Below are 12,754 nucleotides of genomic sequence, written 5' to 3' on the forward strand. Positions count from 1 at the left end.
TCAGCACTTGAAAAATGTTGTACTACTAATTCCTTCTGGTTTCCATTTCAGATGAGAAATCTACCATCATTTGAATTGTTGCTTCCTTATGGGTGGTATGTCATTTCTTTTTGTTGCTTTTAATATTTTCTTTGTTTTTAGTTTTCAGAATTCTAATTGTGATGTGTCTTGACATAGATTTGAGTTTAGCTTACTTGGGCTCAATTCATCTTCTTAAATCTGTGGCTGTCTTTTGCCAAATTCAGCATGTTTTCTGCCATTATTTCTTTAACTACTTTTTCAGCCCTACTCTCTTTCATGTTTCCTTCTGGAACTCCAATGATATGAATGCTGGATCTTTAATTATTGCCCCACAGCTTCCTGAGGCTCTGCCCATATTCCCCGCCCCCACCCCCCACCATTTTCTCTCTGTTGTTCAGACTGAGTAAACTGTTAACCTGTCCTCAAGTTTATAGTGGACCCTCTGTCATCTCCACTATACTACTGAACCTTTTCTGTGAGTTTTTCACTTCAGAATTGTATTTTTCATTTCTATACTACCCATTAGTTCTTTTAAATAACTTGTTTCTTTGCTGAGATTTTGTTTTTTCATTTGTTTCAAGAGAAACTGTAATTGTTTCTTTTGAGGCATTTTAATGATGGCTGCTTGTTCTAGTTTGCTAGCTGCCAGAATGCAATATACCAGAAACAGAATGACTTTTAAAAAGGGGAATTTAATGAGTTGCTAGTTTATAGTTCGAAGGCCGAGAAAATGTCCCAATTAAAACAAGTCTATAGAAATGTCCAATCAATGGCATCCAGGGAAAGATACCTTGGTTCAAGAAAGCTGATGAAGTTCAGGGTTTCTCTCTCAAGTGAGAAGGCACATGGCAAACACAAGAGTTTCTCTCTCATCTGGAAAGGCACATGGTGAACATGGTCAGAGTTCCTCTCTCATCTGGAAGGGCACATTGCAAACACGGCATCATCTGCTAGCTTCTTCTCCTGCTTCCTGCTTCATGAAGCTCCCCAGGAGGCAATTTCCTTTTCCATTTCCGAAAGTTGCTGGCTGGTGGTCTCTGCTTCATGGCTATGTCATTCTGCTCTGCTCTCTCTGAATCTTTTTCATTCTCCATAATGTTTCCTCTTTTATAGGACTCCAGAAACTTATCAAGACCCACCCAAATGGGTGGAGGCATGTTGTCACCTAATCCAGCTTAACAACCACTCTTGATTAAATCACATCTCCAGGGAGATGATTTGATTATAGTTTCAAACATACAGTATTGAATAGGGATTATTCTGCCTTTATGAAATGGGATTTAGATTAAAACATGGCTTTTCTAGGGGACATATATCCTTTCAAACCAGCATACTGCTTTATAATCTTTGTTAGATTATACCAATATTTTATTCATCTTCATCAAAATTTAAAAATTTATGTATCAAAGGACACTATCAAGAAAGTGAAAAAGACAATCTACATGAACTGGAGAAAATATTTGAAAAATCACACTCTCATAAGGCTCTAGTGTACAGAATATATAGAGAATTCTTAACTCAACAATGAAAAAGCAAATAGCCCAATTAAAATATAGGCCAGAGGATTGAACAGACATTTCTCCAAAGAAGATATACAAATGGCTAATAAGCCCCTGAGAAGATGCTCAATATCATTAGTTAATAGGGAAAAACAAATCAAAACTACAATGTGCTATCACTTCATACTTAGTAGGATGGTTTATAATTTAAAAAAAAAAAGGAAAATAATCATGGAAGAGATATGGAGAAATTGGAACCCTAGTACATTTATAGTGGTAAGGTAAAATGGTGCAGCCACTGTGGAAAACAGTATAGCTTTTCTTCAAAAAGCTAATACAGAATTACCACATCTCAACAATTCCATTCCTATGAATACATGCCAAAGAATTGAAAATAGGTTCTCAAACAACAAAAATTAGACATGAATGTTCATAGTTGCATCACTGACAAAAGATGGAAATAACCCAAATGCCCATCAATGAATAAATGTATAAACAAATTGAAGCATACACATACAATAGAATATTAGTTAGTCATAAAAAGCAATGAAGTGCTGATACATGTTACAATGTGGATGAACCTTGAAAACATTATGCTAAGTGAAAGAAGCCAGAAACAAATCATCAGACAATAGGTGATGATTCCATTTATATTAAATATTCAGAACAGTTACATTCATAGAGACAGAAAACAGATTGGTAGTTGCCAGAGGCTGGGGAGAGGAATGGGAGTGCCTGGTTAATGATTACAAGTTTTTCTTTTGGGGTGATGGAAATGTTTTGAAACTAGATAAAGGTGGTAGTTGCACATCATTATGAATGTACAAAATTCCACTGAATTGCACCCTTTAATGCTTAATGCTTTAATTTATGTTATGTGGCATTCACTTCAACTAAAAAAAAAAAAAGGGAAGTTCAAATACAGTAGAAATAGAAGAAGAATGCATTACCTTCAAACAGAAGCACAAAAAGAGAATTAAAGAAATAAAATAGCAGTGGAAGGAAAAAATGGAATAAAGAAATAGAATAGAATGGAAGGTAGTAAAGAGGGGGGAACATAAAAAAGCATTGTAAATAAGATGTTGGAAATAAATCCAATTATCAGAGTCATAATAAATGTAAATGGGCTAAATTTCCTGTTGAAGAATAGATTGTCAGATCAGATTAAAATAATCCAGTCACATGTTGTTTATAAGAAAGACAGGTAACCTTGGATCATTAGAAAAGTTGAAAGTAAAAGGATGTAAAATATACATACTAAGCAAATATTAAGTAAAATAAGGTTGATGTTAGTAATAATAGACAAAACAGAGTTTAAAGTACAAAGAATTATTAGGGATAAAGAGGGTCACTACATAATGATAAAAGTAAGAATTCTTCAGGATAATAAAACAATTCTAAACTTGATGAGTATGATTATATAAATTCAAAATATATAAAGAAAAGTTACTATCATAATAGAATTTTTTAACGTACCTCTCAGTAATTGTTAGTACCAGCAAAAAGAGATTTGAACAGCACAATGAAAAGACTGATTTAATGAACACAAATATAATCTGATCTCAACAATTAGAAAATATCCTTTCTCAGGAATTAACGGAACAGTTAAAACTGACCATATATCTAGCCACAAACCAGGTCAACAAATCAATATCATATTATATAAATATATTTTTGGGTGCATGGGTTGGGAAATAAAATCAATTTCATATTGATTTGAACATCTTATTGCAATGCAAGTAACACAGAAATAAAAAATGAAAAAATGTTAAGAAATCCCACAGTTTTAAAATTTTAAAAATATTAAACATTAAATACCTCATAGATCATGGAAGAAATTGTAATGGAAATTAGAAAATATCCTATATCATAGTATATAGAAAAATAAATTTCAGATAGATTAAAAGTCTAAATATAAATAAATACATAATACAAATATAAGAAGAAAGTTTAAGAGATTATTTTTATAATCTTGAATGGGGGAAAGGCCTTTCTAAAGTTGACACAAAACCCAGATTCCAGAAAGGAAAAAACGGACAGATCTGGCTATGTAAAAATTAGAAACATTTGTGTAGTAAAAGATACCATAAACAAAGTTAAAAGACAGTTGACAATAACCTAAAAGTCTATCCTTAGAAGAGATCTACTAGGAGCAGACAAAAAAGGATAGAAAGCAAGTCTTTTATACTCTTATATGGAATGATTTCCATAATACACTTTTGAATGACACAAACAAATAAGAACAAGAAAAGATACAGAACACTACATAATATGTTGCCATTTGTGTAAAGAATAATTATGTATGTATTTGGTTATTTGCTATGTCCAGAAGAAAACATAAGAAACTGGTATTTCTTATATATATATTACATACTTATTACTGGTATAAGTAACACTGATTACTTCTAGGGAGGAGAACTGTGTGGTTGGGAGAAAGGGGTGGGAAAAAGACTATGTACTTTTTGAAATTTGAACAAATAAATGAATAACTTAATAAGAAATAAATAACATTAAAGAAATCAACTAACTTAAAAAATATATGTAATATCTTAAAAAAGGGGTTAATGTTTAGAATATACAGAGTTTCTAGAAATTGATAAGAAAGAGAAACAGCTTAGTTTTTAGTTGAAAAACAATCAAAGGCAAGTCATTGAAGAAATGCAAATGATATATAAACATCTGAAAAGATGATAAATCTTACTGACCAAAGTAAACAAAATCAATGGAATTAACTTTTTATCTATTAGATTGACTGATCATATCCATGTTGGTTAGAGTTTAAGGCACTAGGTACTCACAAACACTGTTAGTAAGAATACGGTTTGTTAGAACCTTTTTGGAGAACAATTTGACAATTACCAACTGAGATAAAAATGCTATTGATCCATCTTTCCCATTTCTAGAAATTTATTTTATAGAAACAATCCCACAAGCAAGCAAAGACACATATATATAAAGAGGTTTCCTACAGCACTGTTTTTATCTGCTAAAAACTAGAAAAAATTTACCTGTCTTTCAATGGGGTGCTAGTTAAATGATGGCATATCAATATAACGAAATACTGCACAGCTTTTTAAAAAGGATAAGGAAGACCTATCTGGTTGGAAAATATGGGCAAGATGTGTTATGTAAAAAAAAAAAAAGCAAGTTGCCTACCAAATATATGAGTATATGACTTTTGGTAAACATAATACATAGCTTAATATTTGAGTGGTTGCTATGTGTCAGTACTATTCTAATTGCTTTATGTATATAACTCATTTAACCCTCATAGCAACCCAAATTATATATATATATATCAAATATATATATATATGAAAATTATTTAAAGAAATATATAGCAAATCATTAGTGGTATCTCTGGGAGTTGGGAACAGGAAGATTTTTACATCTTTATGAGGAGTTTGATTTTAATATAACAAAATTACTTTTGGAATAAAAAAATGAGAAAGAGATTTTTAAAAGTTAAAGAGATTGCTGGTAAAAAGCTTTATTGGTCCATATCTGTGGATTTTACTCTCTAATATACACGGCAGGAAAAGATCTATCTCTGCCACTTGTGGTTTTGGCTTTGGGCTTCTTGTCCCTCCCTTTAGGCACAGTATAAGTAGGATAAACAGAAAAACTGAATGCCTTTCAAGGTAAAGAAATTGAAAAGATTTCTAAGAATGCAGGTATAATTTGATGTAATTATAAATTACAGAAAAATTATTATATTCTCCTATGATATATTTAGTGGTTTAATGGAACTTGTTTTTATACAGTGTAGGACCTATGGTTTCAGAGACATTGTTATTTTAAAGAACTATCCACATAAAAGGGCTTCCATTAGCATATTTGAAAATAAATTCACTATATTTTCCCACAAAGAATGTGTAACCCTTTGTGAAACCCTTGAGTAGAGGGAAAGATGGACCCTCAAAGAGAGTCTTCATTCGGCAGAAGACTTGTAGATGCATGCACAAGCACAACATTGTATAGGGATAACAGTTCATGTCTTTCCCAACAGACTGCATTTCATACATGAATGCAAGGAAAATCAAAATGTGTAATCCTCTGCCTCAAGGCTGAATGGTCAGTTTGAAGGTAGACTGAAGCCCACAGTTAGAATATGGGAGGCTGCACAACTCTCACCAATGAAGGGTGCAGAGGTAGAGGTTTGGGTAGGGATTGCTCTCCCCTGAGCTCAATGGAGCAAAGATTAGGGTACTAAGGATTGTGGGGTTTGCTACAACAATAGTTAAGAACTCAACAAGGGGCAAAGGATTCCCTGACATGGTTGGAAAGGTCCAGTTTAGAGCCCTCTGTGAATTCCATGTTTGGGTGGACACATCCCTTCCGCCTGCTTTGAGGTCCCTCTCCTGCTGCTGCCATCTTTGAGGCACAAAGATGCCTTGTTCAGTAACTTGTATAGTGATGGATACAGAGAAGTGTTCAATAAACGTTTGTTGAATAAATCCCCTCAATTTTGATTGGATGCGTTATACTGAAAGGACAGAAGTAACGTGCATTCTGGGGACTGCTCACAGGCATGAGCTCTATAAGTGTGTGTGTGGGGGAGATGCAGCAGGCTGAAAACCTCAAGAACTCCCCTGACCTGGGATGGAAGAGCAGGCAACAGCAGCAGCAGTTTGAGCATTAAAAAGAAGAGTTATATCACTTTGAATGCTCTGGGCTCAGCTATCATTGCCTATGCCAGCTGTTCACCAGGCAGACCTATTTTGAAGCTTCCCTCAGAAGGCTACTGTTCTGGCTCAGAGACATTTTGCACGTGAGAGGCCCCAGGAAAATTATCTATGCATGAGGACTGTGTCTGTACGCTACGAGTCACACCAATTGGGGACTGAGAGTAGCCTACAGAGAATAATTTCTTCGGGTTGTGACAGTATTACCTGATGTTTTGTTACATCCAAAACAAACCAACGGGGTTTCCAACCTTTCAGCAAAGCCCCTCTTTTGTAAAGTGTTCCCTCAAAGGACCTAGAAGAAATGAAATTATGATCAGACAGTTAATTTGTAATGTAAAGAGCATTGCTTGCCAAGTCCCTATTTCCCCCAGGTTATCCAACCAGAGATCTCCCTGGGGTTTTCCTACTAGGTCTTTGGGGAAAAAAAATGCCGCCTTTTGCTAGGATTACTAAACTTGCAAGGTGACTAACTATCAGTGGTCACCTTAGTGCCATACTGGAATTGAAGTAACATGTAGGGGAAAAAGAGTTAGGAAACAGATAGAAGTCTGAAGAGATTATGTGAACTCTCAGGTCCAGAGTCATCTGCAGTTAGCATACCCTTGCCCTTCCCAGTTTGTGAGTAAATTCCTTTATGCTTCAGCTAGTGTGAGCTACATTTCTGATGTCTGCAACTGAAACAAAGGGCTAACACATATTTACTCAAAAGGTCTGGCAGACATAATAGAATGTCAATTAGAACTGTTGACCTCAAATAATAACAACCTCTTGGCCTTATTTATTACCAATTTAAAATTTTCCTTTTCAAAGCAGCTTTCAAAGGAGTGAAAGAAAGAAACAAAGAAAAAAAGAAAGAAAGAACTGAAAGCAAATCCATTTCAACTTTGCAAAAGGGTTAGTTGCAGAAGCCTAGCTTATTGAAGGGCCTGAGGTTTAGCTTCAGGTAGGGAAAGGAGGGCTCACACATGTCACCTGTTTTCATCATTCTTGGATGTGTACTGGCTATACAGAGTGGCTGCTCTCCGGTCCACTCCATTGGATGGGGAGAAGCCAGCATTCTGCTCCTCCCCCATGCTGCTGACTGGGAGGTGCAGTAGAGACCTCTTCTGATGGGAGGGTCGATTGGTAGACATAATTCCTGGGGAGCCTGAAGGATGTCTCTGGTGCTGGAAAAGATAGAACAGAGGCTAGGAAAGCTTTAAAAAGATTTTAAGAAATTGACCCAATAATTTCATTTCTAGAAATTTATCTCAAGGTAAAAACTGGATCAATGAGCAAAGGTATAAGTACAAAGATGTTTATCTTGCAGTTGCTTATAATAGTAGAAAATGGGAAACAGCCTAAATGTCTATTGTTAGGAGACTGGTAAAGAGGATTAAGAATTTCTATATCAGGGAATTCTAGACAGTCATTAAAATTTACATACGGTGACAGAATGGGAGATGACGTATGCCATATGTTAAGGAAAAAAGAAATCAGGCTTAAAAATAGTATGTATAGTAAATCTGTTTCATGTAAAATTATGTTTGTATAGAATGACAAAATAAGTTTGAAAGTATAGTAGTCTATTTTTTAGGTTATAAATTGTGGTTGATTTTCATCTTTTTAATAACTTTCTTCTGTATTGTCTTATTGAAAAAATAAGTATATCTCACTTCATAGTCAGAAAAAAATCAAAACTTTATTTGTCTGAGAAACAAAGCATTAAGCCATTGTATGTCTGTGGCCTGACAACAGCACCCGAATTGCCATTTCAAGGCAAGAGGTAGAGTCCCCGAGAACCCTTTCTTATGAAGTCAAAGGTTTCTACACCACATTCTCCTTGACCTCTCTATGACATGTGACACTGCTGACCTCTCCTTCTTCCTGAAATGCTCCTCAGAATGCTCATCTGTCTTAATTTCCCTTCTGTTGATTTGGAGCCAATTTGATGTGGGTTTGAATGGTTTTGGCAACAGTTACTAGCTGTGTGATTTCTTTATACCTGATTCCTCACTGTAGATTAAACAGAATGTTAATGTAGGTACAGTAGTAATGTACTGCACAATTCCATGCATAAATTACATGCTTGATAAAAATTTTATAGATCAGAAACAGAAAAAGGGGTGTGAGAGGCAGAAAACAATATTTGGTTTTAAAGTATTTTAATGACTTTTTAAAATCAGAAACAGAAAAGTTGTGAGCACCAGAAAGCAACATATTTGTTGTTTCAAATATTTTAATTTTCTTTCCTTGCTTATTTCTCTGAGCAAACACGGTCTTGGTATTCTCCTTCCTCATGTGGTAGAAGATTAGTTGAAACAAAGAGGGCACTGAGACAGAAAAGAACCTAGTAATTTTCACTGGCTACAGGGTCCTGGAACATAAGTATTATGTCACAGTGGTCAAGTGAGACATTCAGGAAGAATTTAGTCACTGGAATTTTTGACCTGGTCCTCCAAGGCCTGACTGCTCCCTTTTTCCCCATCTTTTGAACATAAACCTGCCAGCACGCTGTCACCCGTGGAAATGGGCTCTACTTGATCTAGCATCCTCAAAAAGTGCACAAGTAACTCCTTAAGGGGCTTTGCCAACTTACATGGCCTGCTCTTGGCTCTTCTTTAAGGTCCACTTTTACCCTTTCCCACAACTGCTGCCATTTCTCAGGAGGGTGGTTCAATTTATGCTCCAACTTTTCAATTTCCTGCAAAGTAATGAAAAGGAATTTTCTGACAGATCAGTATTTCATAGAAATCAGGATGTGCCTCAGAGCCACAACTGCTTTATACTGAGCAAAGACGAATAGCATGGCCAGAGAGCAGCTATACAAAGTGGCAAAACATGGGGTATGAGAGGTCCCCCAAGCCAGGACTTATAGTGAGAGCTCTAGCTGATACAATACACTGTGGCAGTGATTTATCAGGACATATAACCAAGTTTTTAAATACAGAATGGCTTAAATATAAAAGATGAAAGATGTATGTCAACACCATTATTCCTGGGTAGCCCATGGGAAATCTAATGGCCACTGCAAAGCGTCAAGCATCGGGCCCTGGTTTCTACTTCTAACAATGGAGGCGGATGATAAGAAGTCTGCCCTCGACACAGGAACCTCTCTGCTGACTCAAACCAGAAATGGAAAGAATAAACCAAGAAGTACCCAAGGAAATTGATTTTCCTACTGATAGGGAAGCTGAAGATATCGTGACTCCTCTGCAGTAGTGCTGTTACTGAAGTATACTCCTTCTGGTCAGAAAATCAGAGGGAGAAGACACTTCAGGAACTGTCTGGTTCATATCAGGACTCAAATGCTTTTTTCAGGGCTGTTGTTTGGAACAGTTTCACTCCAGAATATTCCTTGCATAAAATGGTTTGCAGTGCTCCCACCAGGCCACAGTTACACACCCTTCTAACCAGAGGACGTAAAATACCCACAAAAACCATAGTCTACTATACTCAGGTTTCTTTCGCAGGTGTAACAGCTTGGAAGCTGCTTAAATTATTCTGTTTGCTCAAGTACTTCCTTGTAATGCTGGGGAAACTTATTTTTATTGAGTTCCCTCTCTAATTTCTGAATTTGGTTCCCCACTGATGCCAAGGAGCAAAGCTGGTTTCTTCATACTGCAGAAGTGCTATCTATAATACGAGACCAGAGGAAGGAGAGCCTGTTCAGAGATTTGTGAACCAGTCTTAGCTTAGCCTGGTTCCTGAGGCTTCATGAGCCTCCAAGGTCACTAGCTGTGCATCTATACATGGTTAACTTACACTGAAGAGGCTGGTGAGAGCATCAGGCTGAGTATGGCTGACATCATCATAGCATGGCCACACTGTTCTCCTCTGGCTCTGGGGCCCACTTCCTCTGGCCATTTCAGAGTCCTCAGAGGGGAAGTGCTTGGAGGTTAGCATCATCCAGTCATATGAAGGTCCTGTAGACAGGGTCTCCTCTATGTAGTAATCCCACTTTTTGAGGCTGGAGACATTTACATTGGGTTTCAGGGCCTGTTTAAAGAAAACTCTGGAATATAGTTTCATCTTGATCACAAAGTAATCTAAATTTACTGGCAGCCAGTCCTTAACATTTTCAGGGTCCAGGGTAAGAGTGCAAAGTGAAGGTTCAAATAGCATATGTCTAAATATTTAAAAGTTATACATCAAGATAATCTATTCAATAATGTTCTATCCTCCCACCTTGACAAATATAACTTCCTAATGATCTGGAAGGCCAGGTTCAAACAAAGAACCTGTGGACTCCTTAGAGTTCTACTCCAGAAAGCGATATCATTGGGGGAGTTGGTTCCAATTCCAGTCCTTTGCCTAACCCTCCTCTCCGACCTGGCTCTGTCCTGCACTGTGAGAGTCTTGCATGAATGTGTGTATATACTCCAATTCTCTTAGACAAACTCAGTCCACTCTTCCCCTGCCCCCAAACAAGTATTTCTTGGCCACTTTTTGTGCCTAGGATTATGTGCACTGACTTCAAAGACTGATACAGAGAAGTGACCTGGTATGCAGGTTGGATTTGGGTAATGAATTTCGAGGTATCCTGAGCATTGTTTAGATGAGGGAAGAGGATAGGCCACAAGAAAGCTCCAAAGTGGATTCCCTTTGGTTTGTTGGACTTCTTGCTTCATGAGGAGGGGTTTGGCTAGAAGAAAACCATAGTGAGATCCCAATGCACAGGGTCCAGGGTAGGGGTCTTTCTTGTCCATGACTAAGGGAGGTACTGTTTCTCATAAGCAGTCTTTTCTATCCCAGCAGCTATTTCATATGGATGTGTGCAACAGCATGCCCTGAGATGTCATCCTTCTTGGGCTGGGCTCCAAAAAAGGCTGCCTCCCACAAGCATCCTTCTATGGCTTTGATACAAATGTAACTAAGGAAACCTTTTCTAAAGTATTTTAGATTTTTTAGCTTAGACTACCTGTAAGGTTTCAAGTTCTGTTAGTTATTTCTTCTTGGGGAAAGTGATTTTGCTTTGATTTTCTTAAAGTTATCTTGTCTATATTTGGGGAGCTAGCTCCTAATTTATGTGGTCAAGAATTTGGTGTACAGTCTTCATTTCATCACAATTGAAATCCACTGAGTCTCAAACTTTAAAATATCTTTTAGTGTGGAAACTAGTCAAATGCTTATAAAAAGTTTAAACAGCTTATATATACTAAAACCAAGGAAAACTTTAATACAACATATTCAGGAACTGAAATGATTTATTCCTGTACCTCTATTTCCACTGGTGAATACAAATAGTTAAAGAAAATGGGACTCCTCTTGTGCATTCTATCAATACACTCCCAAATACAAATTCCTTTTTTGGCATGCTTGTCTCCTTTATCATCAAATAAAGTTCCTGTAAAAAAAAAAACCCAACAAAACATAAGTCAAATAAATCAACATTTTGCCTAAAAGTATGTTGCACAAAACAGATGAAAATCTGAAATATTTCTTAAAGCACTAGAAACAGCTACATATGTGCAGAAAGCTTAGAAAATAAGAACAAACTATAGCTATATGCAAACACATTCAAATGGAAGGGGAAAATCTGAAGAAGGTTTTTCTAAGTATCTAGCAGTATGCTTAGACTTGCCTCCAATCCCCAACCTCTCTGTTCCTGAATTTAGGTTCCCAAAGGTTCATACTAGGGGGTATTCTACACATTTTAAAAGAGAAAATGGAAGGACTCAGGGTTCATTTGATGAAATCTGTTTAAAGAATATGAAACTGATGAAACAGTAAAAACATAATTTTGGGTTTCTTCTTTTAAGTAGTTTGTTATTTATTATGAACCCATTTAAAGTATTTTCTTGTTCAATAGTTTAATGTACTGCAAATCATGATTGGAGCCTCTGGATAACAGAAGGGTGTGGTCTGTATCATCAGGTGACTTAACAAAAAGAGAATTTGGGGGGGACATTGGGAATTTTCTGAAGCTCCTTTTGAACTTTTCAAATAGTCAGTCTGTTACTCTCACATGAGCCCATTTTGGTTTTAATTGGGAGGAAGATATGTCAAGGCGAGACAGAAGGCATTTCTTTAAAAGGCTAGGAAGGATGCTTCTCTTAGCAATGCTGGCAGGCTTTGAATGAAATAACTTAGCCAAAAGTCAAGAAGCATTTTATAGTTTATCGGAAAGGAATATCTCAAGCCCAGTGCTGCACAAAAACCTATATATAATATGTAGGGCCACTTTTTAACTGCAGGATCTAGTGCAGTGGTTCTGAACCCTGGGTATATGTTAGAAAAACCCAGGGCTTTTAGAAAAATCCTAATGCCCAGGTCTCACCTCAGACAATTAAATCTGAAACTCTGGGGATAAGGCTAAGATACTGATAATTTAAAAAGTTTCCCAAGTGATTCCAATGTGCAAAGTTGAGACATACAGGGTTTGGAATGGATTTTTAGGTCATCTCATTTAACCCTCAACTTGGGGTCTTGAGCATGGATTACATTTAAGGGCTGCATGGTAGTCAGTCCAGGGTGGAACAGACTCTGAGCACCCTTGTTTGGCAGGAAAAGAAGGTGCAACATCTGGCCCTCCATGCCCAGGGTAGGGTCCCCCTCCCTCCCCCC

General features: G+C 36.7%; 1 protein-coding gene across 6 annotated transcripts in view; it reads right to left on the bottom strand.

The window, feature by feature from the left end:
• SBF2 (SET binding factor 2) overlaps nt 1-12,754 on the bottom strand; it is a 685,303-nt gene that overhangs the window by 13,695 nt on the left and 658,854 nt on the right. For all 6 annotated transcript variants that reach the window (XM_077113970.1, XM_077113972.1, XM_077113966.1 and 3 more), the window contains 5 exons: nt 11,407-11,534; nt 9,953-10,186; nt 8,787-8,891; nt 7,181-7,374; nt 6,413-6,500 (listed from right to left, as the gene is read on the bottom strand). In XM_077113970.1, coding sequence (XP_076970085.1) covers nt 6,413-6,500; nt 7,181-7,374; nt 8,787-8,891; nt 9,953-10,186; nt 11,407-11,534 — 749 coding nt within the window. The remainder of the gene's footprint in view (nt 1-6,412; nt 6,501-7,180; nt 7,375-8,786; nt 8,892-9,952; nt 10,187-11,406; nt 11,535-12,754) is intronic.

This window comes from Tamandua tetradactyla, chromosome 8, assembly GCF_023851605.1.
Source record: "Tamandua tetradactyla isolate mTamTet1 chromosome 8, mTamTet1.pri, whole genome shotgun sequence".
NCBI classification, from domain to species: Eukaryota; Metazoa; Chordata; class Mammalia; order Pilosa; family Myrmecophagidae; genus Tamandua; species Tamandua tetradactyla.